This window comes from Peromyscus leucopus, chromosome 17 (assembly GCF_004664715.2).
Source record: "Peromyscus leucopus breed LL Stock chromosome 17, UCI_PerLeu_2.1, whole genome shotgun sequence".
In the NCBI taxonomy this organism is placed as follows: domain Eukaryota; kingdom Metazoa; phylum Chordata; class Mammalia; order Rodentia; family Cricetidae; genus Peromyscus; species Peromyscus leucopus.
Genome location: NC_051077.1, coordinates 3,216,844 through 3,243,465, shown reverse-complemented (window position 1 = coordinate 3,243,465; position 26,622 = coordinate 3,216,844). Strand labels below are relative to the sequence as shown.

At 53.3% G+C, this 26,622-nt stretch overlaps 1 protein-coding gene across 2 annotated transcripts in view; it reads left to right on the top strand.

Moving 5' to 3' along the window:
• Window positions 1–13,393, top strand: part of LOC114701243 — a 28,980-nt gene extending 15,587 nt beyond the window's left edge. Inside the window, exons 1-2 of one of the 2 annotated variants that reach the window (XM_037211601.1) lie at window positions 3,750–4,343; window positions 7,321–13,393. In XM_037211601.1, the coding sequence (XP_037067496.1) occupies window positions 7,352–11,518 (4,167 nt within the window). In that variant the 5' untranslated portion in view covers window positions 3,750–4,343; window positions 7,321–7,351 and the 3' untranslated portion in view covers window positions 11,519–13,393. Of the gene's footprint in view, window positions 1–3,749; window positions 4,344–7,320 lie in introns of those variants that run through there. The other variant, XM_028881267.2, reaches the window with a different exon arrangement.
• Window positions 13,394–26,622: the final 13,229 nt, after the last annotated feature.

The window sequence follows — 26,622 nt, the reverse complement described above, 5'->3', positions numbered from 1 at the left end:
CATGGGCCATCTCACTCTCACTGACTCCCTCGCTGGGTCTTCTGGGCTGTTTGGAAAGTACTTTTTCTCTTAGAGATATGTTTTTCATCCTTCATAAGCCTAACATGAGACCAACTAGTAAGATATTCAGAACCTCCACTTTATTTTTTTGTTGTTGTTTTTGTGGGTTTTTTTTTTTTTTTTTTTTTTTTTTTTTTTTTTTTTTTTTTTTTGGTTTTTCGAGACAGGGTTTCTCTGTGTAGCTTTGTGCCTTTCCTGGATCTCACTCTGTAGCCCAGGCTGGCCTCGAACTCACAGAGATCCGCCTGGCTCTGCCTCCTGAGTGCTGGGATTAAAGGCGTGCGCCACCACCGCCCAGCAGAACCTCCGCTTTAAAAGGCCCCGTTATTTAAACCAGTCTTAGTGGGTTGAGTAGTGGAGGGCATACCTAGTGTACATGAGGACCTGGATAGGTTCCACCCCAAGAAAACCCACAAAGCAAAGTGCGATCTTACTTAGAAAGGTCATAATGAACCTAGATTGTGTCTCTCTTATATTACTAACTTGGCGGTTATATACAGGGACTGGTCACTGGCTGAGGAACCAGGCCCTCGAGACAGATGGTTACTGGTCTGTGGAAGTAGATCAGGCTGTGCACATTGTTGAAAGTCCCTATGTCAGCGCCCCACTTGGACACTGTCGACAGCTGGGTGGCTGGATGCCACCACCACAAATGGGCTCCTGACTAAATTTTGAGGGTGGTCTCAGAGGGTCCCTATTCTCATGGCCGCCGTGTCCTCCCAGCGTGGCCATGAGGACCTGGTGGTGACTGATGAGGCAGCTGGGACTCTGTCTGTGAGCTGAGGGAGGGGTTGAAAGACAGGCACAGGCCATTGTCCCCGAGCAAGGGAGACCTGATGCTCTGATATTCATGGCTTTTGAGGAAAGGCTCCCAGAAAGAACAACCATAAAAATAAAGCATGGTGGTTGGTCAACTTGTTTAATGATTGTCCACCATGTGCTGGGCGGGATGAGCAGGAAGAGGCTGTGGCCCTCAGGCCTCAGTTTCTGGGTAAGGAATGTATTGTTATAGTTTGCTTTCCTGTTAGTCTCATAAACACCATCACCAAAAACAAGTTATAGAGGACAGGGTTTGTTTCTGCTGATACTTACTGTCACAGTCCATTGTTGAGGGAGGTCATGGCAGGAACTTGGAGGCAGGAGCACGGAGGAAGGCAGCTTACTGACTTGCTCACTGGGTCCTGCTCAGCGAGCATCCTATACAACCAGGACCACCTGCCCAAGGGTGGCCCCTCCTACCATGGCCTGGTCCCTCCTACATCAATTGTTAATCAGTCTGATTGAGGCAATGCCCACAGTTGAGACTCCCTCAGATAACGCCGGATAATAGCAGGAGCTAACTAGGAGACAGAAAGAACCATCCATAGATGATATGCCCAGATGGAGACATGTCCCCTTGTTGGGGACAGCATCCTGATATGGATGTTCTGTGCTGAAGAGACAAGGGACAGGCAAGTGGACAGGTTGGTACCGTGACTTGCGAGGCCGCTGCAGTCACTACAGAGAGAGTGACTGCAGGGACCCCTGGAGGCAGGTGGAGACAGTGGGCCCGCAGCTTGTTCCGAGGGGTGTAAGAAATGGCAGCATCATGCGGGCCCACGGGTAGAGACCTCAACATATTTTATAAATTACAATTTGCCGTGGCCCCTGCGGGTCCTGCAGGAGCAGTATGGTTCAGGATGTGGCGTCCTACCAGGCTAAGAACTGGGTCTCTCTGGTAGGTACTTGGCAGCCATGCTGGGCCCCAGAGTTTATTTGAGAGCCCACTTCTCCTGCAAGGGAACTGAGGCCGAGGAGCACTGTCTGCCAGAGGATGCTCAGAGCAGAGGGCGCCCCCCCCCCAACCCTGGCGTAGCCGCAGACCATGGGCCAGTCAGGGAGGCCCTACTGACCATAGCTGATGAGGAACTGGACTGACCCAGGACTACATGTGCTCAAATGGGGGTGGGCGGGGCTTGAGGTCTGCTGTCCTCTTCCTTCAGTACGAGCCGTGATGGTGGCATTCCTCAGGGCTGAGCAGCCTGGGTGTGTCCTGAGACGATTGTCCAGTTCCCTGTCCTAAATGACCTTGCCTGCCCGCAACCGCCGCCGCCGCCGCCGCCGATGCCTAAATTAGGAAGGTTTATGGGCCCCCTGTTTGTGTTGGCCATGGAGGGGAAGATTCTGTTCTGTCCTGGGCCCGGCTCTAGAGCTCATCCAAGTACCTAAGAGACATGGGAATGGGCGTAGTCACGTCTGCACACTGCAGCTGAGCAAAGAGTGTCTCACGCGAGCAGCGAACGGCCCCCACAAGCTATCCTGGTGCTTCAGTGTGAGTGTGAGGATTCTGGAATGTTCTGGCATAGATTAGGCCAGAATGGGCCAGCCTCTCAGAAGAACTGAAGTGGGTGGGAAGAGACCACAAGAGATGCTTCGGCCTCAGGAAACAGAGCACAGAGAGGTCTCCATAGGATTGCGGTGTAGGACTCACCGCTAAGAAAGGAACCTTGGAAGGGGCCCTGACGAGGGACGTGGAGGGTGAGCAGCCGCATGCCAGTGGAGAGAGAGCTATGCTGCCGGGGTGGAAACAGATCTGTGGGGCCATTGCTAGAGCAAGGAGGGCAGAGGGGTAGGAGGGGCTGGCCCACACGCGGCCAGCAGCTCCCACAGAGCCGGGTGAAACCAGGCATCTACAGGGGCCTCCCCGCTCCGTCCACAGGCATCTGCCGAGGCTGGCCCTCGTGCTGGGAAGTGTGTGAGCGAGTGCTGGAGGGACGCGGAAAAGAAAACACACTTCCCACCCACGTGAAGCCTTCTTTGCGGTGGAGGGTTGCAGGCAGAAATAGAATGGCTCTTAAAATTACACTAGGAACTCCAAGTGGTCACAAGGTGACTGACTACCCCTGATGATATGCTAGGGAGCAGCCATGGGCTACGTTGGCAATTGCCCTGAAGAGGGAACAATGAAGCCATGTCCCGAGGGCCTGGCATCAGCTCTTTCAAGGACAGGATGCCTCAGGCCGATGAACTAAGGCAAAGATCTCAAGGTGAGACCTGGCCAGAATTCCATTTCCTGAGGCTTACTCCTTCATCTTGAGCCTGCCAGGTGTTGGAAGAACTTGAAGGACTGGGCCTGGAGATCAGGGGAGGCATCTGGGAAGAGGCCAGAAGCTCACTCACAGCCACAGAATGGCCTGCGGGACACTTAGCAAAGATCCACCAGAAGGAGGAATTTTTAGTTGATAATTTTTTTTTTTTTTTTTTGAGACAGGGTTTCTCTGTGTAGTTTTGGAGCCTGTCCTGGAACTCACTCTGTAGACCAGGCTGGCCTCGAACTCACAGAGATCCACCTGGCTCTGCCTCCCAAATTAAAGGCGTGGGCCACCACCGCCTGGCAGTTAATAATGATTGTTAAACACAATTTTGACTCACTGGAGTGAGCTGTGAAATACCCCTCTACTCCTTATTTACAGTACAGACACCCCCTCTTGCTGTAGGGCCACAGTGTGACAGGGCCAGGTGTGGCCCACCAGAAAAGAACTTAAGTCCCTCTCCTAATCTGCTAATCCTGTCCCATAATGCTTAGGAAAGCGTCTGCCCCAACCGAAAACATCTGAGATGATCATGGGAGCTCTGGGGAACGTTCTGAGACTCCATCTGGGGCTGTTAGCTAAATCCCCTTTGCGTGTCTGCCCAAGAAGTCAGACTGGAGGCCGCAAGTGGCCTCAAGTGTTGGTCCCTGGTGATGGGCAGGTGGCGAGCTGCTGGGCAACACCTTGGCACTGTGCTAACTTCTAACCGATCGTGAGCTGAAACGTGATGCAGCACAGCTTTGGCTCGGACAGCCAAGCTGGGCTCAGACACACTCACACCCTTGATCTAAGGACACTCAGAACTCCCTTAAAGTGCACTGCTTCCACACTCCCCAGAGCCGAAGGCAGTGTGGAACCCCGGCCCGGGGCATCTGGAGAGGCTAGGCTGTCCCTTCTGTGGTGGGAGAAGCTGGACAGTTAATGCCAGCTGGGTTTCTCATTTCTCCGTTTAGACCGTGGGCTCAGGGAGCCCTCAGAGAGGAACTTGGGAATGATACTTAGTGTCCTCAGGTTGGGCTCGTGGCCTTTTAGTCAGTCGGTCAGAATATCTTCGCTACATGTCATCAGTACGGTTATTTCAGTCACCCTAATGACTCACCTGAGAAGTCGTTAAGACAGTTGAAATAGCTTAGCTGGCCTCACAAGCTGGGTGACCACAAAGCTCCAAGAAGTACACAGGTCCTTTGAGCCTCCTCATAGCGCCAGAGCCCGGTGAGTCTATCCAATCCCAGGCCTGGGGAACAAGACCCTCCTGTCTCCACAGGCTCAGTGGGCCCTGGGAATGCACATGGTGGGGGGGGGACTCTTGTGGCCCAGTGTGGGACACCTAATTGGGAGCTGGTAGTGATAATTGCCAAGCTCTTCTTGGAGACTGCAATGAAGTAGGTCTAGTCCAGACCCTGCTGGAGGGTGTGGCATTTATAATTACAGGTGTGTGAATTCAGCCTGCGCTGGGTCCCAAGCCCCACTTGAGATCCTATGCGTTGGCATTCTGGATGGACCAGTGGGCACATCCTGAGACCAGACCCACACAGGATGGTGGCAGCAAGAACAACATAGGAAGGGGGCAACTATCCGCAACCTAGGGCGGTGTGGACCGGAGATGGTGTGGTGCCCTGGGCAGCACAAAGAATATACAAGGAGAGCAGAGGCTACCGGAGTGGCCGGCACGGGAGGATTCTGGTCCTGTGGCCCGTGGCCATCAAGAGCATGGACACTGTTGGCTGTCAGGTTCAGCTGTGTGTGTGTGAGGCAGGAAAGCCTGCAAGAGGGGCGGGGAATGTTTCCTGGGGCCAGGGACCGGCATAAAGCTGTGGGGCCCTGTGGCTGTAGGGGGTGTGGGCCAGGAAAGCTCCTGTGTGCCCAAGGGGCGTGGTTAGCAAGAGGAAAATTTGGGGTGTAAGGGCTTACTTAGTTCATAGGCATGCAATGTGCCTGTGAGACCCAAGATATCCAGACAGAAGCTCGTGCCTAGGCAGCTGCCAAAGGCCAACCCCAAGATGTAGCAGTTAATGGCCACCAGTTCCAAGATGCCCTGGGAAAGGAAAAACCAAAAAAAGCCACCCCCAACCAAAACCAACCCACTTCCAAGGCAACACCGTCTTACCTCAGAGGCGGGAAATCTGGGACCCCTCGCATCCATTCAGCTGCGCACAGACTCCCTCAAGCCCAGCGGCGGCACCTAGCCAGCCCCACCCCCACCCCGTTCCCTCTGCAGCTGCACAGGTGACTTTGCTGGAAGCGTCCCCCACCCCCACCCCAGAATCACTCTGCTGATGCCATCTGAGGCTGGTGAGGCCCCTCGGGTGAAAGGAGGTGTCTCTCCACCCAGGGCAGCTTCCACGGGTGACCAGATGAGTCTGGAGAGAGGTGTCCACGGGTCATCTGGATGAGAGACAGGTCAGGCAGCAGGAGACTGTGACAACCAGGTGTCACAGGGCCAAGCCTGAGCTCCGAGCCTGCTGGCTCCTCAATTCTGAAAATGGTGTGTCTTCCCACTCGGAGGGGGGCCCGAGGGAGTGGCCGCCCCAGGACTGGTTTCCTCTTGCAAGGACACGGAGCAGCCTCTTCCTGGTGGGCAGGATTGGCCTCCTTGTCCTGATTACTCAGAACAATGGCGTTCTTGGTGGTGGAGGGCACAGCTGCTGCTTAGGTTAGTTATTTTTACACCGTGGTCATTGCTGTGTGCGTGCGTGCATGCTTACTCACGCCCTGCCAAGGCTCTGGGCGTGCTCACCCCCCAGCTCTTGTTTAATACCCTTATTTATACGTCAGCCCTCTGCGTGCACGCTGGTCTCCGGCATGGAGAGACCTCCCTATCCCTGGCAGTGCTCAGGAAGGCCCCGTAGGTCCTGACTCCGGAGAACCAGCCCCAGGGGTGCCCCAGGGGCTGTGACACTGTCTTAGTCAGGGTGACTACGGCTGTGGTGGAACACCATGACCAAAACCACCTGGGAAGGAAAGGGTTTGTTTGACTTATGCGTCCTCATCGCCGCTCGAGATCAGAGGAAGTCAGGACAGGCACTCAACCAGGGCAGGAACCTGGAGGCAGAAGCTGGTGCACAGGCCATGGAGGGGAGCTGCTCACCAGTAGGGTGGTGCTCACCAGTAGGGTGGTGCTCACCAGTAGGTAGGGTGGTGCTCACCAGTAGGTAGGGTGGTGCTCACCAGTAGGTAGGGTGGTGCTCACCAGTAGGTAGGGTGGTGCTCACCAGTAGGTAGGGTGGTGCTCACCAGTAGGTAGGGTGGTGCTCACCAGTAGGTAGGGTGGTGCTCACCAGTAGGTAGGGTAGTGCTCACCAGTAGGTAGGGTAGTGTTCACCAGTAGGTAGGGTGGTGCTCACCAGTAGGTAGGGTGGTGCTCACCAGTAGGGTGGTGCTCACCAGTAGGTAGGGTGGTGCTCACCAGTAGGTAGGGTGGTGCTCACCAGTAGGTAGGGTGGTGCTCACCAGTAGGTAGGGTGGTGCTCACCAGTAGGTAGGGTAGTGTTCACCAGTAGGTAGGGTGGTGCTCACCAGTAGGTAGGGTAGTGCTCACCAGTAGGTAGGGTGGTGCTCACCAGTAGGTAGGGTGGTGCTCACCAGTAGGTAGGGTGGTGCTCACCAGTAGGTAGGGTGGTGCTCACCAGTAGGTAGGGTGGTGCTCTTACTGGTGCTGCTCCTCGTGCCTTGCTCAGCCTGCTTTTTTTTGTGTGTTTTTTTTTATAGAACCCAGGACCCCCAGCCCAGGGGCAGCACCACCCACAATGGGCTGGGCCCTCCCCTATCGATCACTCATTAAGAAAATGATCGGGCTGGAGAGATGGCCCAGTGGTTAAGAGCACTGACTGTTCTTCCAGAGGACCCGGGTTCAGTTCCCAGCACCCACACGGCAGCTCACAACTGCCTGTAACTCCAGTTCCAGGGAACTGACACCCTTACACAGACAAAACACCAATGCACAATAAAGAAATTAATTAATTTAAAAAAAAAGAAAAGAAAAGAAAACGCTCTGTAGATTTGCCAGCCTACAGCCCACGTTCTCTAATTGAGGGTCCCTCCAATCAGATGTCTCAAGCTGACATAAAACTAACCAGGATAAGAGTAACCTTATGAAAATGACAACAAAACATGTGACATTGTGGTCTTCTGTTTTGTTTTTTTTTTTTTTTTTTTTTCTGTCGTTGTTGTTTTGTTTGCTTTCCTCCAGCTCCAGGAACAGCCAGATCTTCCATGAGAAGATGGCCATTGATGCGCAGACACTCAAGAAGAAGATAGGCAGGACATGCGACGAGGCAGCCCGCACCATCCTCAACAGCCTCCTGCTTTACGTCTTGGACCGTGCGGACCGGCCCCAGGAGGCAGGAAACAGAGCAACCAGGGTCAACCGCCCACCCCAGCTCCAGGAGGCGGGCCCGAGACCCACACGGTTCCAGCTTCTACAGGCTAAGTTCATGGGCACGGGCCGGGAGCCCCACCTCAAGAAGACCCGGGAAGTGGGCCGGCTGATCTCCAAGGACAAGCAAGGGCCGGGCAGGAGTTTTGTAAATGCCACTATCAACAAGCTCCTAGAAAAGACCAAGGAAGGAGCCAACGGTGCCAGCCAGAGGACCCCAAGCAGTGAGAAGCCCCGGTGGAGCCCCGCGAGTGGGAAGAGCACCGTGAAAAACATCCTAAAGAAGTTCTTGGCTGCAGAAGAGAAGGAAGCCAAGGAGAAAGAGGCGCGAGAGAAACCCCCTGCCCAGCGGCCTGGTGCTGCCAGGGGCCTCCTGCCGCGGATCGTGGGCCGGAGCTCCATCCTCTCCAAGCTGAGAGAAAGATTTGAACAGAGCGGTTGTCTGCACTCGGAGGCTGGTGTGCTGCCCCTGCACAGGGAAGGACGGAAGAGCAAGAGTCTCCAGAAGAAGAAAGTGCACAGGCCACAAGTGCGGGTGCTCCACGTGGCCACCATGGCTACCAGCTGCACCAGAACTCCCCCTGCCCGGTTCCTGGCCTGCACAGCCGAGCCCCTGCCAGCCCTCAGCATCGCCACCGTTGTCTGCGGCCCCCAGAGCTGGCTGTCCCATTGCGCAAAGCTTAGTCACTCGGAGTCCAGACGCTGGCCCGTTGGAGAAACCATCATGTCCTCCAGCTCAGAAAGCCTGGAACCCCGAGGAAACGAATCCAAAGAACTCATGAATGAGGAGCGCAAGGAACAACTCCAGTCCTCGGTGTCCCAGGCCACGCCTCCTGTGGGCAGTCACGTGGCTATGAACGTGGGTTTCTCGGGCATGTCTACCAAAGGCCAAGACCTGTCTGGCCATGCATCCGTGTTGTCCCCACTTGGACTGGACAGCCCCAGAGATACTGGGGTAGTCAGGAAGGACAGAAGAACAGAGCCCAATACACAGGAGGTGGCGCCTGACACCCAGGGAGTGAAGGATGGCACAAGAGAGGCCCCTGAAATCACCATGACTGTGTTCAGCTCTGAGGATGAGGCAGAAAGGACACCTTCAGGCCCAGAAAGAGAGCCCTTCTTTGCCATCCAGAGGCACCTTCCGGAACAGGAGGCAGTGGCTCAGATCCCCCTCCCAGCCCCTTTAGCAGTCCAGGCTGAGCGGCGAACGCAGGCCGCCATCAGGCCTCCGCAGATAACAGTACAGCTTCCCGTTGTTCACGAAATGCCAGCCTCTCCTGGCCCTCTGCAACATGCCACAAGTCGTGAAGACGATTGTTCTCAAGTTCTGAGACGAGAGGATGGGACTGAAAATAAACAAGCCGCGTTTTCCACTGGGACTGAGGATAGGAGGGGTTACCAAACCCCCACAGCACTGAGTAAACCCCACGGGATGCCAGTGAGTCTCCAGCCTGCAGCAGAAGGTGGACTCCAGGAAGACAGAAGAGATGACACCCATGTGGTTGGTGATGCCTCACAGATGTTCCCAGTTCCAATCCCTTCAAGAACGTTTCCTGGTGGAACAGAGAAAAAAAAGCACAGCCCCGAGGACTCACGTGACCTCAGGAATTGCAGTGGAACTTCGGAAGAGTGTATCTCTGACCTCACCTGGGAAAGGCATCTGTGTCCAGAATCCAGTGAGGCCCCTCCAGCTGGCAATGGCACCTCAAGTCATCCCAGTGTTGGGAGAGGCTATGCAGGAGTGGGCACCAGCTCGGCCACTGGCCTCCAGCAAGGGGTATCCCCCACAGTGCAGGTGCCACCCCAGGGCTGCGTAAGGCCTGGGGGTTCTCTAGCGTCAGGCAAAAACATCCAGTTTGGGCAGGAAGAGTGCAAAGGGCCCCTGAACGAGTCGGCTTCACCCCCAAGCATGGCTCAGGAAAGCGTCAGACATGATTTGGGCAACGACAGCCAGTCCACATTCGATGAACAGCCTACTGCAAGCATCGGAGTCTCTGGGGAGGCGACAGCTAGAGGGACCGTCACTGGTCTCACAATGCCGCAGCCAAGTAGCACCCAGAACCCTGAATGCAGGATAACGGCACGGCCATCTGGTGCTCAGGACGCCGAACCCAAGATAACGCCACCTAAGGGTGGTTCCAAGGATGCTGAACACAAGAAAACGCCCCAGACAAGCGGTGCCCAAGATGTCAAACACAAGCAGATGTCATGGGCAAGGGACACCCAGAACAATGTACACAAGCTGACACCACAGCCACCTGTTTCCCCAGATGTTGAACCCACGATGACACCAGGTCTAGGTACTTCCCAAGAGCCCAAGCCCAAGCTAGCACTGGGACCCAGTGGTACCCAGAATGCCGAGCACAAGACAGAAGATAGAACCCGAGACACGAAACAGGTGACACCATGGCCAGATGGTACCCAGGATAATGAACACAAGATAACGCCACACGGTGCCCAGGGCCCTGAACACAAGGCGGTGTCACAGACGGGTGATGCCCAAGATGCTGAACACAAAACAACCATATGGACAGGTGGTGCCCACACCCCTAGACAGAAGGCAACATTGCAGCCAGGCGGTACCCAGGATGCTAAATACAAGACAATGCCACAAGTAGGTGGTACCCAAGACACTGGACACAAGAGGTCAGCACCAGTCGGTGATGGCCAGGATGGTGAACGTGGGCCTGAACACAAGACAACACCGTGGTCAGGTAGTATCCAGGACTACAGAGACAAGGTAACACCAAACGCCGGCAGCCACCCTTTGGTATTGAGCAGGTCCTCGAAGGAGGAGTGCAGAGCCACGGAAGGAAGCATCTCAGAAGACACGGTGCAGACCCACGTCCTAATGTCGGCAGCCCCGGCTGCTGAGCCGGGGGAAGCTGCAGATTCCTGCCCGGTGCCTGTTAAGTCTCCACCGTGTGCTTCAAGTGAGCCAGTGCTGAGAACAAGCAGTTTGGGTACCGAGAACAAATTGACGGTCCTGCAAAGCACAGCATCCCCAAGGATGCATCTGGGCCACTCACCACCGCCCTCTGTGGGCCTACAGGCACTGGGCGGAAAGCATCCTGAGAGAGAACAACACTGCTCTGGTGCACCACATTCCTCTACATATCCTCTGAGGCCAGCCGCAGAGGGAGAGACCAGGCAGGTGGAGCCGGCCTATGGTCCAGAGCCTCCTGTGTCCACCCAGAAGGCAGAGCATAGGTCTTCCCTTCCTCAGACAAAAAGCTTAGGGAGTGAAGCCAGAGAGAGTCTACCAACACAGGGGGACATGGGCCGGCCGCAGGGTCACCTTGGACCAGAGGAAACCGGTACAGGGCATGCAAGATTACACCAGACTGGACAGTCGGATGTTCTGTGTGTGGCAGAGCCCGAAAAGATGCCAGTGGAAGAGAATCCCTGCTGGCACAGGGACAGGGATCAGGAGCATCCCCTGAGGCCACTGGGCACGCAGGAAAGGAGCCCAGCTCAAGGAGACAACCTTCAGGATGATGAGAACCTAGCCACCCCAGGGAACCCTAGGAAGCCTTGTGGCTTGGCTATGCAGAAACGGACCCAGAGTCAGGCACAGGCCAGCCAGCCAGTACCTCAGGCCTGGGGACAGCCTGACAGCACACCTGAAGAGGAAATGACTGCTGGCCCACGTGAGGAGCCTCCCAGTCTGGGCCCCACTCCTGGCCATCAGCAAAGCCCAGGTGCCCCGCACCTGCCCCAAGAAGGCCAGACCCTGGCTAGTAGCAGGACCACAGCCTGCTCCCTTGACAGAGCAGATGACTCTCCCTGGCTCACCTTGAATGCTGGGGGCCACCCGCTCTTCCAAACCCTTGCCCAGGATGGGCCCCCAGATGCTCCCAGGGCAGAAAAGGACCCCTCAGACCATAGGCATCGCAGGTCGGTGCAGTTTGCAAAATATCGTGCCCAGAGCTTCCGTGACCAGAAAGCCTTTGATCTGTCCTTTAGGCCCAGAGTCCTCAGGGCGAGTGATACTTTTGAGCCCCCAAAGTGAGGACTCACTTGGAGCCAACATGCTTGTCTCCGAATGAACATGACTTTGAGCATCCCCTGAAGAGAAAATGTAGACATTAGTGTAGACATTAGTGTCTCTCATTTCCTCTCACTTGACATGAACTAGTCCTGGGGATGCATGTGGGTGGTGCTTCCCATGTTTGAAGCCAGGCTTCTTCAAATGAGGGAGGTGTTAGCTATCCAAGGCTGCTGGCTGTGGCCCACATCTTTCACGGGTCCTCGTGACGTCTGACCGGCACTGTGACGTGGAGGACACAGAGACCTCACTCCTGTCTTGACAGAGGAGGGATCAGAGCCGTGGGCTGCCCACTGGCCCTCTGCTCCCCCAGAGCTTCCCCGCCATGCCCCTGCCTACTACCCAAAGTCAGTGCCTGTGACCTATGACCTGTGACCTGACCCTTACATACGTGGGAAGTGCAAGGCTTGCCAAGCCCTGTCCCACTTCTAAGCCGGTACCAGAGTCTCTCTGATCTCAGCAGGCAGAACCTTGGGGTCACGGACTGGCTTATCCCTTCAGCAGACATCAGGAGAGGCGACCCCAAGGAGCCACAGGAGGCGGACTCAGTGTTGATTTGAGGCACACAACTCCAAGCACGCTTTTCTTTAGAACTGGGTGGCCACCTCTATTGTCCCTGCGACTGCCTAGCATCCCTAGCGGGACTCATGAGGCAACCCTCCCACTGCACGAGCTGCACGGGATTGCAGTGTCCGGCTGCTGACTGCATCTCCGTCTGGAGAAGCTGCTGTCCTGAGGCGTACGACGAAGGTGACCCTCAGCCATTGCAACACGGCTTAGGATCGTTTCCACGAACAGCTCACGGGTTCCAGACGGCCCCGTGCGTGGGTCTGTGTAACACATCCGAGCAGTCTGCACCTCTTCACGCTCTGGTCGTCACGCCACCTGACTTGTGGGGATGCCCCACACCCCACAGAACCGCAGAAGAGCTGAGGTGGTGGTCAGCATCCCAGGATGCTCTCCTTCGGGTGGTGATTTCCTAGGTTTCTGCTCCTTGGAGACTGGCCCTTTGCTTTCCCCACAACTGAGAAATTCCCTAAAATGCTCTCCCCGCTCTGGAGCGGGCTCTCTATCCTCTGGGACTTGCTTTGTTTTCTAACTCAAATATCCACAACAAGAATGTCCTGTCCTTTTCCTGATGCGGCTGGCTATGGGTGTCCCCACCCCAGCTCAGGGATGCCTGAGTGGACAAATGGGTCGTAACACAAGGGTTTCTCGGGCATTGAGCTCAGGGCTCCCTCTGTAGGAGGCAGGGTTTTTGCTGAAGTTACAGGGGATGTTTGAATTTCCTGAACACAGGGGACTGCCCCCTTGTGTCCTGTGTTCCATCCTGGGGTCATCTCCCATATCCTGGGGTCCTGAGGAGATAGATGCCTTGGTTTTGGTTTTTCAAGCCCAGCCAATATTGACGGTACATGGAGCTACAGGGTACAAAGATTCCCTACCCTAGCCAGAGTCGCTATGAAGCCAGCTCCTAGGGACTATGAGACAGGAGGGTAGTCCCAGCAGAGGCCACGGAGCTCCTATGGGCCTTTTCAGAGTTATCAACAAGATCTGCTCACACCAGGCGTGGCCATGTAGTTGGGAGGTAGCTGGAACCCTTGGAGTGCCCAGGTATGGCTATCTCCCGCCAGACAGGTGCAAAACCAGTTTACAGGTTTCTTTCTTTATACACTTTGTTCCACAAAGGACATGGGTGATGTTTGATAAAAAGCATGAGAGGCGGAGGAGATAAAACCTGCATGCTCAATGGGCATCCCTTTAAAAGGTGACAGTAATGGGACTTCGATGAAGGGTTTTGTTCGTTTGTTTTTAAGATGGAGTACTTTTGCAAAAAAAGAACAAGCATTTTCCCTCCTGCTGTTTCTAACGGGCCTGGAAGTTGTGACGAGTGAGCAAGGGTCATAGAGCAGGACCCTTGCAAGCCGCACAGGGTGGTCCGCCTGTCCCTGACGGTCACACAGCCACAGTGAAGTCGCCTGTGCCTTTAGGCTGAGGGAGGCACAGCTCTGCCCAGTGTTCAGGAAGCCTGTGAGCCATTTAATACAGCTCTAATTGAAATTAGGGCAAGTCCCTACCGCCCAGTCTCAATTCAGTGGGCAGACTGTCGTCCTACGCGGGAGAGACACGCAGCACTCCTGGGTTGAAACAGCCGACGCCTGAGGTGGTGTGCAGACCGTCCCCCATAAAATCCAAATTTTAAAACCACTTATTCCAGCCGCTAACTCATCAGGTCCCCTAAGGCACAGGAGCCCGTGCTCTGACCCTGCTGCAGGCTTTCCAGGCTTTCACAGACCTGCAGCCCAGGCAGGACAGCTGGTGAGTGAGCCCTTCAGGTGCATGCTCTGGGCCTGTGCGCTGGGTAATAAGACACTCTCTCGGGACTGTCGCTCTCAGAATGGTGCACAGTCAACACCGCTCATTCTTTTTCATCAAAGATGCCATTTTAGTAATGTATCGACCCACGGCTACCTATTAAGTTTTGTTTCTATCCTTCTTTGTATAAAAACTCTAAAATGGATTGGTCAGAAAAAAATATTTTTGTTATATTGTTTCCTTGGAATCTGTACTAACCTTGTATAGCTGAAATTTTGTAAAAGGAAATAAATTATATTTCCTATTATAACTCTCTTATTTACGTCTGTGGGAAACAAGACCTTCATTCTGCAATTACAAATCTGAGACTTGAGAAAGTTTTGTTGTTGTTGTAGCCCTGGCTGTCCTAGAACTCTCTCTGTAGACCAGGTAGGTCTGGAACTCACAGAGACCCGACTGACTGCCTGCACCTCCTGAGTGCTAGGATTAAAGGCGTGCGCCACCACGCGGCGAGAAAATGAAAGTTTTAAACTCTGTAGAAAGGGAGACTGGCATTCAGGGGGGAAAAATGATAGGCACGGATTTTGCTCCAGATTGATATTTCTAAATCCCTAATCGTGAGAAATTCCTGTTCTCTTTTCCCACAGGCTAGCGCTCCAGGGAGTCACAGTCCTCAGGCTGCTCTAGCATAACCCTCTTCCCAAGTTACTCATCCTGTTGGCTCCGGACACAAAGCCTTATCTAATGAATGTTCTGGGGGCTTGAGATCTCTCCCTTTCCTGGTGGTGGGCTCAGTGCCTAGTAGACTGGCTACAGCCTTCGAATTACGAGGGTTCCGAGACAAGCAGGTACCAACCACCAGCCAGGGGAGAGAGGGGCCTCGAACCTGCTGCCTATCTACGAGGCTTTGATGAACTCTGCGTACACTGAATACTGAAAATGGACCAATTCCGTTCTTACTTATCTTTGGGCACGCTGCACGGGTGAAGCAGGCATTGCACAGGGAATTCGGTGGGGCAAAGCCTGGGCTGTGCATGGCATGAAGAACTCCATGGCATATCCGCACCAAGCCAGCAGGAATGGAGGCTCTGTCCAGAGGTGTCATGTGTGGGAAGAGACGCCCTCAGCCTGTTCTAGGGAAGAAGGGCAACACCATCTCAGGACCATCCCCAGGCCTGTGCAGAGAACTCAGGTGCCTGCTCTGGAGGCATCTGACGGAGGCTCTTTGCTCTCCCTGCAAGGAAATTGTGGGCAGGCAGGAAACTCTCCTGGTGCTGGTCTTGGGCAGCTGCGGCAGGCTTCAGCACTGGAGCGCAGAAGCAGACAGGTAGGAGCAGCTGTGAAACGTTCTAGTGTTGTATAGTTCCTGTGTGGGTGCCGAAGCCCCTTGTCCCCAGGGTGACAAACACTCACAGCTCTTGTGCAGGCTGAGGACATAAACCCTTAGCTCTGCAAGTGTCACAGGCCTTGCATTGATCGCCCTAAAGAGTCATAATCCCTCAGCACCTGGCAGCGGCTGGCGTCGCAGCTCCCGGGCCTGTGTGTCGGGAGCCTATTATTGCTGCTGCTGTTATTGGCGTCATGTAGTTGTCCAAGGAAATGTCACTGTTCTGGGCCTGTTGGTTACCAACCACTCTGCTGTCCCTGATTCTGTCACTTCTTTCTTCCTGCTCTTAGCTCAACCAACTCCATTAAAAAGCAAACAAGACCACTTAACAAACGCATTTCATTAAGCCTAAATTTGCGTCTTCGGGGAAGGCACTTAGGAAGCTATCTCACAGCCTGCTCATGAAGCGAGCCAAACAGCCTGCTTAGATAGCCAAGGAGAGGGCATTTGTACCAATCGCAGCAACCCCCGGATGGAAAGAACAGTATTTGTTCCAGTTGTGACATAGACCCTCATGCAAATGAGGGACTACAGTCGGACCAATCACAGCAGCCCTCCCATGCAAACAAAAGAGTGTTTGCACCAGTCACAGGCCTTCTGCTGGGTCTCCCGAGGAAGTGCTCCTTCCCTGGTGAGGCTGCAGGATTCCCTAGAGTTTGGTGAGGTGCCGCCGAGTGGCATAAAGTCTGTCACAGACAGATCGATTGTAGCTGTGGCTGTGTCTTCAGGAGCTTGAAGTTGCACTTGGGCAGAAAGCATCTGCGATTGTCATATGACTTCCTCAAGCCTTCTTCGGAGTGCTCAAAGCAGCTGGTACTGTGTCAGGGAAGTCCAGCTGGCTGTGCCACTGACGCCGCTTCCCTCAATATAGCCAGGGCACCGGGGGTAACAGCTGTCACCTGGGGGTCAGGACCTCTCTTCTCAACATCAAAAGGGGTGTTTCCAGTGGAGATGTATCACCAACAGTTCATCATCCACATTTAACATCAACCAACAATGCTTTTGAAGGTGTTGACTCTTAGCCAGGGGGAGGTGGGCTCTTCTAATATGTCTCAAGGCCACACTTCGGTGGAGGATGTTTTACTTCCTTGGAGACACAATGTGGCATGACATCTAAGTAGCCGAGGCCACCCAAGGAGACAGGGGTGAGGAGAATAAGAGACGAGCAAGTACAGCCTACTGAATGTCTCCCTCTCTCCAGGGTGGTCAGTCTCTGCCTATGATAGAGTACAGGGAGGAGGGGCCTGCACTCTGACATGAGAAGGGACTCTGTCCCAGGGTGGGGGCACCGAGGAACTGAGGACCTACCTGTGGCCAGCACTTGGGATGATCGGGGGACTTCTCATCCAGAGAGGAAAGCCCTGTCGCTGAGCCAAGATGCAAACTTTCTATGGGATACATTGTAAGTTGAAAGCTCTTATTAGAAATCTTCACGCATGGGCTGGAGAGATGGCTCAGAGGTTAAGGGCAGTGGCTGTTCTTCCAGAGGTCCTGAGTTCAATTCCCAGCAACCACATGGTAGCTCACAACCATCTATAATAAGATCTGTGCCCCCTTCTGGCGGGCAGGCACACATGCAGAAAGAACACTGTACACATAATAAATAAACCTTTAAAAAAAAAGAAAGAAAGAAAGAAATCTTCACGCTTGATGTAACGAGTTTCCTAAACATTATGAGGAAACACTTGACCACACCAGGGAATGATTCAGCCTGCTGAATTCTGGCCCATTTGCTAAGATTGAGCTAACTCTATGGTTACCATGGGCTTCTGACAGGAACTTTTTTGTTTTTGTTTTTGTTTTTCGAGACAGAGTTTCTATGTGTAGTCTTGGCTGTCCTGGAACTCGCTCTGTAGACCAGGCTGGCCTGGAACTCACAGAGATCTGCCTGCCTCTGCCTCCCAAGTGCTGGGATTAAATGTGTGTGCCACTGCTGCCCAGCATGGAACTTACTCCATGTATCCAAAAGCCCACCACTAATTGAGTCATCCATGCATGGCGTCTCTAAACCCGCCAGAAGGTCTAGTAACCTACTAGAAAGTCCACTTGAGGACTCCTGCTAAGAACATGCTGAGGGACTTCCCCTACAAGCACAGAGGACATCAGGCAGCGTTGCAGGTCTCCATCGTGAAGAGGAGGCTTGGCACAGTTCTGCTGGGGGCTATTTCAATGGGTCAGTGCCACTGCCATGAAGGGAGTGGAAAATCCCCGGCCTCTGCTTGCTCCTGTGACGTTTCCCCCACATCCTCGGGCTCTCTACATCTGGATCCTCATCTCTGAGCGGGGAGACAGGGACGTTGTGAGGCTTCGGCAGGCCTTGAGGTCATGTGGTGGACCAGCTGTGGCCGTCCATTTCTGCAGCTGGATTCCTGCGACTCTTGATTCTCAGGTGCCACCAGGGGGCACTGCTGGCCTCCGGATGGCAGCGTTGGCAGGGGTCCAGGACCCAGCTGCAGTTGCAAAAACGCAGCAAGTATTCCCAGCTGCTGCCAGTGTCCGTGGCCCCTGGCTTTGCCAGAATAAAACTGAGATGAATGGACGCACAGGGAGGGGAGGGGCAAACAAAGCCCGGCACACAAACTCACTGCACGTGAGAAGCCCTTATTTTTCAGCGAAGGTCCCTCAAACTAGGCAAAGACTCCTCCCAGGACAGTGCTGAGTCTCTTGCCCCTTCTCCGTGCTCTGGAAGGTCACTGATTGCCTGGGTTTCTAGGGAGACGGTTCAAGACCCAGAACTCTACGTGGGACATTGTGCATTCAGCACTCAATACAGTGCTGGGTACAGTGCCTGCTGGCGTGGCTGCGGCAGGTGTTGGTCTTCCAAGCCCTGGCCAATGCCTTTTGTTGTTGTTGTTGTTTTATTTTGTTTTGTTTTCCGAGACAGTTTTTCTTTGTGTAGCTTTGCACCTTTCCTGGATCTCGCTCTGTAGCCCAGGCTGGCCTCGAACTCACAAAGATCTGCCTGGCTCTGCCTCCTGAGTGCTGGGATTAAAGGCGTGCGCCACCGCCGCCTGGCCTGGCCCAATATCTTCTAGAGCTACCCTCCTCTCTGTGGAGGGACATGCTTCCTGGCCCTCCGAGATGGCCCCTTTGGCAGATGTGAGTATTGTGGTTCTGTTCTGCCTTGGGGGGATGGAAAAGTCCTCTCTTCAACCCACTTCTTCCTGTTGTCTGTCAGGCCTTCTCAGGGCCCCTGAGCAGCTCAGCGGAAGACCACAGGATGAGGTGAAGCCACCACAGGATGAGGTGAAGCCACCACAGGATGGGGTGAAGCCACCACAGATGAAGCAGACCAGCAGAAATAGTTGTCTGAGGGCTTTCTGAGGTCAGCAGCCACTGAGCACCCCAGTGAGCAGGTACCACACAGCTCCGAGGGTGACAACAAGGAGAGCAACCAAGCCCAGATATGCTGGGTCATGTGACCCCTTCCTGAAGGCCTCAGGGGCCAGAAGACTCCTCTGTGTGTGTTGGGGAGTAACAGCAAGCACCAAGCCTCTTGTCCAGTATGTGACCCCCAAACAGAGCTTATTATTTCTTCTCGTGAGGCATCTCTGCCACCGGAGCTTCTGACTGGGAGAAAATTGGGGAAGATGGTTGAGTGAGCACCGGGGCAGAGACCTGGCATGAAACAAAGAGAGGGATGGAGGTGGGGTGCGAGGACAGAGAAACCAAGGGGACACGGGAGGAAAAGGATACTCCATACCCCAGGATCCAGTCTCTGCTTGCTGCCTGCAGGTTCACGGGCAGAGACCTTCACACAGCTGACAGAGCTAAGATTGCCGTAGAGAAAGGTGTTTCCGAAAGACACCCTAGCCCCGGGTGCTGCGGGCAGCAGGTGAGCTGGGCCCACTCAGGGCCTTGAGCCCAAACAACGTACCGCATACGACCACCTGACAGCCGAATTCACACAAGCAGATTCTCTAAGATAGAGCTAAGACAATCAGCTCGTATGTAAACTTACCTTAATTGTTAAACGGTGCGCTCTCTCTCTCTCTCTCTCTCTCTCTCTGTGTGTGTGTGTGTATGTGTGTGTGTGTGTGTGTGTGTGTCTCCTGCTTGTGCAAGTGTTTGGTTGTTTTGCTTTGCTTTCTGAGACAGGATCTCATGACTTGGGCTAGCCTCAAACTCCCTGTTTAGCCAAGGCTAGCCTTAAACACCAAATCTTTCTGCTTCTGTCGCCTGAGGGCTGGGATTATGGGAGTCCAACACCGTGCCCAGTTCAGAATTGCTTAACCATTAAACTTTGTCATAAACCACCTTCTTTGAGCAATACAGCTTCCAAAGCCTGTGTGGAGACACCTGAGTGTGCCCCTCCCTCTTGAGAAGTCCTCCTCTCTGCCTTGGGTGTCTAATGTCCTTTTCTTCGTCTCTCTAAATGCCCATGTTTAAATCTGCAGTGTTCTCTCCCAAGTCTCGGCTTGATAAACTCAGTAACTTTGCTTCAGACTCATCTTGAACCCCTAAGACCCAGAGTTACCCCAGCGGACGTTCCTAAGTGGAGAGTGTCTCAGGTTCCTGGTGGCAGTTTGTTCGGGGCTGCATCTTCTCACCGGCACCAGCAGGATCACAAGCCTTGGCTCTTTAGGTGACACTGTAGGCCACCTGGACGCCAGCCTGACAGTGCTTGAATCCGGGACATCTCCAAGAAAACCCAATCGCAGAAAAGAAAAGAGGTAGAGTTTGCCTCCCGGGACAAACTTCCGTGTGTAAGGAGTATTCTCATCTCCAGCATGGATCTGTGGATGCAGCATGGATCCACTAGCAGCAGTAAGCTGGAAGAAATGCTTCATACAGCACAAAAACAAAGACACAACACATCCACAAAGCACCGATGCACAAAGAACCGCAGATCAGGAAGTAGAGGATAAAAGAATGGAAAACTAAACCAAGTAGGTCCCAGTGAGATTTCAAAAATGACCATGGGAGCCGGGCAGTGGTGGCGCATGCCTTTAGTCCCAGCACTCGGGAGGCAGAACCAGGCGGATCTCTATGAGTTCGAGGTCAGCCTGGTCTACAGAGTGAGTTCCAAGACAGGCTCCAAAGCTACAGAGAGAAACCCTGTCAAAAAAAAAAAAAAAAAAAAAAAGCCATGGGACTTCACTACCAAGGGGCCTAAGTCAAGCTTAGGAGCTGGGTGGAGTTTGCTCATCGGAGGGAGAAATCAAAAGCTTGGGCAATGCCGCCACCATGGCGGGAGTGGGGTGGGGTGGGGAGTGGGGGGTGGGGGAGTGGGGGGTGGTGGCGGTGAGGGAGTAAAAATGTCAGCGTTCCACGGGTGCACAAACCCTGGCCCAGCACAGCCTTGTGACTGCAGAAACCACCCCGTGGACAGGGCAGTCCGTGTTCACAGCTGCCCTCGAAAAGCCTCCGTGTGACGACCATCCATGAGGACGGACAGGTTTACTGTCATGGGAGACGCTTCCGGCATTGGGAAGGTAGATTCCTGCTCTGAGGCTCACACAGCAAAGCCGCTGTGAAAACCCCGCCAACCGGGAGCTTCGAGTGGGTGAATTTTATCGTGTGTGAATCTCGTTTCTTCACCGCCAGGAGAATGTGAGGAATTACCCGGAATTAAAAGGCAGGGCAGGGTGCTGGAGAGACGGTTGGGTGGCTAAGGGCACTTGCTGCTCTTGCAGAGGACCTGGGTTCAGTTCCCAGCACCTGTGTGGTAGCTCACAACTGTCTGTGACTCCAGTTCCAGGGGACCCGATGCCCTCTTCTGGCCTCCTTGGGCACGTCATACATCAAAACCCTCATAAAATAAAAATAAAGAAAAGAGTCTCTTACATGGCAGGCAGTAACAAGTAACAATTTATTACAAGTGAAGAATACACACGCACATACGTGCACATAAACACAACACATACACACACACACACAGAGAGAGAGAGAGAGAGAGAGAGAGAGAGAGAGAGAGAGAGAGAGAGAGAGAAACACAGAAAGACTCCCCGCAAAACAGAGAGGGGACTGATTGACAGCTGTTGAGTTTCAAACAGCTGAGGTGCCGATTTAACATATCCAAGCTGGACCTGGCGGACAGGGTCTCCCAGCATCCCTCAGTCCCTACCTGTTACAGGGTATGGCTGGCTTACCTGCCCTCTACCCTGAACTCTCCGGCCCAGGGGCTGGGCTGCCCTTCCCCCAGAGGCTCTTCCCAGTATAATCCAGACATTGTGGTTACCCGCCCTTTTGGACCTTTGGCCTCCTGGCTGCGGCACCTGGTTCCCCTTTCTCCCTTCCCCAACCCCTCTCCCCACATGGCGCAGCTTGGCCTGGCCCTGTCCACTCTGGACCCTCCCAGATGTCCCTGCCTCTGACTAGGCTTTCCCACATGTCTTTAAAAAACTTTCTCCTCCATCATACCTAGGAGCAGTCATGGTCTTTCCTTTTCTTTCCTTCTTTTTTTCATTTAAAAATCCCTTCGGATGGCCTGGATCTTTCAAGTTTTTATTGTTTTGGTAGCTGACACAGGGTAAATTCCCTTCCCCTGACACACTGGGCTGGTCGGCTTAAACAGAGAAAAGGACGCTGATAAGCCCACAGCTCTAGGTAAACACATTCAGGACAGGCCTGGTACACATCTGACCAGCCTGGACCGGTCCCTGCCCCTCCCCCCCAGGCCTTTGTCTTCAGGTCAGGAGGGTGAGGAAGAAACTGGAAGTTCGCCATCTTGATTATTTCTCTGTGACTCTTTTCCATCTGTCTGCCTGTCAGGGATGTTTTTAGCTTCTATGCCCTCAGAAGGAGAGACCTGACCCCTGAGAGCTGTTCCTTGACCTCTCCACAGATTCTGTAATGTGCCCCCTCAAGACAAATAACTAAATATAATAAAGAACTTTAAAAGATGAAGGTATGCTTGTCTTTTCAATGACTCTGATAGAAGAATATTCTATTTGCACATGTAGAGTTCTCCCGACGCGCTGGGCCCCTTGGGGACACTTCCCAGTCTGCAGACACTACCTACCAAGCAGGAGTTTGTCCAGGAACTCAGAAGGATCAGCCAGCATGCATCTGGTGACCTGTCTGCCTCCCCCCCACCCCCCCACCCCCCCCACCCCCGCAACAAAAGCCACAAGAGTGTGTTCACACCTTGTGTCCTATCCCTCAGATCGACCTTCGAAACAAAAAGATGAGGGAGATAAAAAGACACAAAAGAGAGCGAGTAGGATTCTATGACGTGAGGCGCCTAGCATGGACACACCCCACAGGAGTAGCCACTCGGGCTGCAGAGGACTGTGGGGTGTGGCATGGGGCCAAGCTGCAGTGTGGGAAGCCGGGGATGGTGGTGATGGGCACAGAGCTGTGTGAGTCCACACTCAGAAAGCTCCAGAGGTTGTTTTATGTATTCTGCTAGTTTGAAGGCGGGTCTGAGCTGGAAAGGTGGCTCAGCCATTGAAGAGGGCGCCAGATCACATTACAGATGGTTGTGAGCCACCATGTGGTTGCTGGGAATTGAACTCAGGACCTCTGGAAGAACAGTTGGTGCTTTTTTTTTTTTTCTTGAGACAGAGTTTCTCTGTGTAGCTTTGCGCCTTTCCTGGATCTCGTTCTGTAGACCAGGCTGGCCTCAAACTCAGAAAGATCCGCCTGCCTCTGCCTCCCAAGTGCTGGGATTAAAGGTGTGCGCCACCACCGCCACCACCACCCGGCCAGTCGGTGCTCTTAACTTCTGAGCCTTCTCTCCAGCCCGGATCCCTGCATTCGTGTTGAGTGGATCACCTGTAATTCCAGCTCTAAGGAATCTGATGTCTTTTTCTGGCCTCCTCAGAGATCTTCATAAACACCATCTTGCACACACACACACACACACACACACACACACATACACACACACACACACAGTATTTTTTTTTTTAATAAAGTAAAAATAAATAAAGGCAGTGCAGCCCTGACATTGGTGGGAAGGGTCTGGTAGGGGTGGTTGAAGTTAGGAGCAGACATTATCTTCTCCTATGCTTGGGGACAGCTGTAACTTTGGCTTAAGGAGTGGCAAGGGTGGAACTGGCTGTTGACAAATGTCAACAGCTTCTAAAAATAAACAGCCCAGAACCCTGGTGCTCAGAATGCGTGAGCTTAGCCTTCACTCCTCGGCAAGTTCTAGAGATGCAGGCAGCCCCTCTGAGGCACGCCGGCTTCCCAGCACCGGTTCCGACCTCACCACCAAGAAAGCTCCAGACTGCTGTTACAGATCTGAGACACATGGACAAGCTGCCCACTGTGTTTGAACTGGGTTTTTATGACACACCTGTCCCCAAGATGATGCACCAGACGCTGATGCACAAAGATGTGGCTGCTGAGGCCATGCCTGCTTGTAATCCCAGCATCCAAGAGTCTCAGGGGGTGGGGGGTGGGGGTGAAAGAACCCCCAAAAGCTTGAGGCCAGCCAGGGCTGTGTAGTGAGGTCCTCCTTCAAAAACACAAAACAAAACAAGGTTAGGGGAGACGGTCCATTGAGTAGAGGCCCCTGAAGCCAAGTCTGACCATCTGAGCCTGATCCATGAAACCCGCAAGGTGGGAAGAAACTTGGAAGGAGAAATCTCCTATGCGCTGCCCTCTGCCCTCCACATCTGTGTGTGTGCATGCCCACGTGCACTCTGGCGTGCACCATGTGTATGTGTGCACGCACCATGTGTATGCATGCATGCACATGAAATAAATAAATAAAGCAAGCAAATATAATAATTAAAAAAAAACCCAACAAACAAATCAGGGAGATGGACAGGGGTAGGTGGAGGAGTGGGTCAACCAAAAATAAGTACGTTGGAAAATGCCACGAGGAAACCTGTCACTTCATATGCAAGTCAAAAATATTAAATTAAACTTATGCCAAAAGGAGAAGGAAGGGGAAGAGCGCTGCTGGAGAGGAATGCTCCCCAGGCTGTTCCGAAAGCTGTGGGAGGAGCGGCAGGGAAAGCCGCATTCTCTTTGTGGGAGGAGCCTCTTGACCCAGCAGATGTTCACTGTGGGGAGGAGCAGGTGACTTCTCCAAGAAACAGGGCGAGGCCGACAGTTGTGCATTTTCTGGAGGCCTGACATCACCCAGGACTCTGTTAAACCCACCCAGACACAGACCCCGCCCTGGGGGACTGGACAGAGCCTCAGTGTCTCCTATGGCATTCTCAAGGCTCATAAACATTGCAGCACGTTTGGGTTTATATTTAAGTATCTCACCAGTAGCATTTTCTTCCACTGGCAGCCGTCTCCAAATGCGCTTAGTCACTGTTTGGTGGCAGGACCAGAAAGCCAGATGTGGTGTGGTCACACAAGCACTGTCCCTGTGTCTAAACATGCCTTGCCAAGGCTGGCTGCTCACCCCGGAAGACAGCGGCCAAAGCCTTTACCCTGCTCCTCTCAATACTTTTTCTCTTCTTCAAGATAGAGTTTCACTACACAGCCCAGGCTGTCCTGGTGCCCCTATATAGTTCAGGCTGGCCTCAAATTTATAATCCACCTGCCTCAGCATCCCTAATACAAGCACGAACCACCATGACCAGCTATGCCTAATCTATTTCAACATTTTATTTTATTTTATTTTTTTGGTTTTTCGAGACAGGGTTTCTCTGTGTAGCTTTGGAGGCTGTCCTGGATCTCGCTCTGTAGCCCAGGCTGGCCTCGAACTCACAGAGATCCACCTGCCTCTGCCTCCCGAGTGCTGGGGTTAAAGGCGTGCGCCACCACCGCCTGGCGAAGATGTTTTTCAAATAGAACGAGGAAGCACGGGGAGGCTGGCTACAGCGAAATGGAATGAACTCTGCTCTAGGCCTCAGACACTGATGAGACTTTCAGCTTTGGGGCTGGTAGAAGCTAGTGGATGTGTTCCAAAGGGAAACTGGTGCTCTGCTTGTCCATTCCAGGTGTTTCACCTCCCGGTCACAGAGCTGCTAGGTCTATTAAGAGGAATTAGAGACGGCATGAGGTAATTTGTCTCCGAACTTGCAACATTCCAACCTCTTCACAGTCATTGGTTGCTCCAATCAGTTGATCAACCTTGCAGAAGGTTCAGTTCGAAAATGCAGCTTCTTTCTGGGATATTTCGTCCATATTCACCATGTAGCTGAGGCTAGCCTTCAACTCTGGGTCCTCCTAGAGTGAGAGGGAGTGAGCTAACATTCATCTGCTGCTCCACACACTGGAGGTGTCTCATAATGAACCTATTCTGGCTATCCTGGCACTCGATCACTAGACACTAGGCTAGCCTCGAACTCAGACATCCACCTACCTCTGCTTACCGAGTGCTGGGATCAAAGGTGTGCCCCACCACCACACTGCTGGGTTTTTATGTCTTAAACATATACTCTATCAGGATGAACTCAGTACATACGAAAGGAAAGAACAGCAAACCACACACTCGCCTAGAGTACTTTTCAACTTGAAGAAGCATGTCTTCCAGGTACCCCGGAGCCATGGGAGGGGATTCGAGGTGTGCAGTGGAAGTATTTGGACGTCAGGCCTTCCTCTGGGTTACTGGAGCAAAGTGCTCTTCCTCTGGCTCGGGTGAAAACTGGCTACCGGGCTCTGGTCTGTCTGGCCATGCTGCACAGAGGAGAGGACCCAGACTGAACCAGGGAGAAGGTCTTCCTTCCCCAGGGAATTCTCAAGAGGCTGTCTGCCTTGTTGCCAAGGAGAACAACTCTGCCTTTTCTTTTCTTCTTTTGCTTTCTTGAGACAAGGTCTTGCCCAGACTGATCTCAAATTTGCAATTCCCCTCCTCTACCTTGCAAGTCCTGGGATTAGCAGCTTCAGGGACTTTCATCTCAAATCTCTCTCTCTCTTTCTCTCTCAAGGGCCTTTAAGATGCTGTCAAGGCTATCTAGCCCAGGCAAGAATGTGATCAACACAGTGTGGTGTCTTCCAAGGGGGAAGTGTGTTCCTTGCCTCCTCTCCTCTCCACCCTAGGGATAATCAGGCCACATGGGGCTGATGGGAAGTAGGCTCTGCCTACACGAACTGGGATCAGCTCCGGACTGCTAGGTTATAATCCACATTCTACACACGCATGGGAATGTCAGAATGAAACCCATTATTTGGTGTGACTAACATACACTAATAAATTGAAAAAGAAGCCTTAGTCTGTTTTACAAGCTGCATTCAGAGCCAGTTTCCCTGGTTCATGATGACCCTTAGGAGCTCCACTCTGGGAACTGGCAGGTCCGCACCCACCCATCTTCCCAAGCCCCACCCATTCACCACCTCAAACCTGTTTTCTTTCTTCCAAGTACTCCTGGATACAATCTCAGGGGAGGGGCTGACGGGCTCTGGGAGTGTCTTCTGAATCAGATCAGGCGGGGAAGGCCCTGAGTTTGGAGAGGTCAGCACCTGACAGGGATAAAGTCACCAGCTCAAGAGACCCAAGGCTGGCCACCTT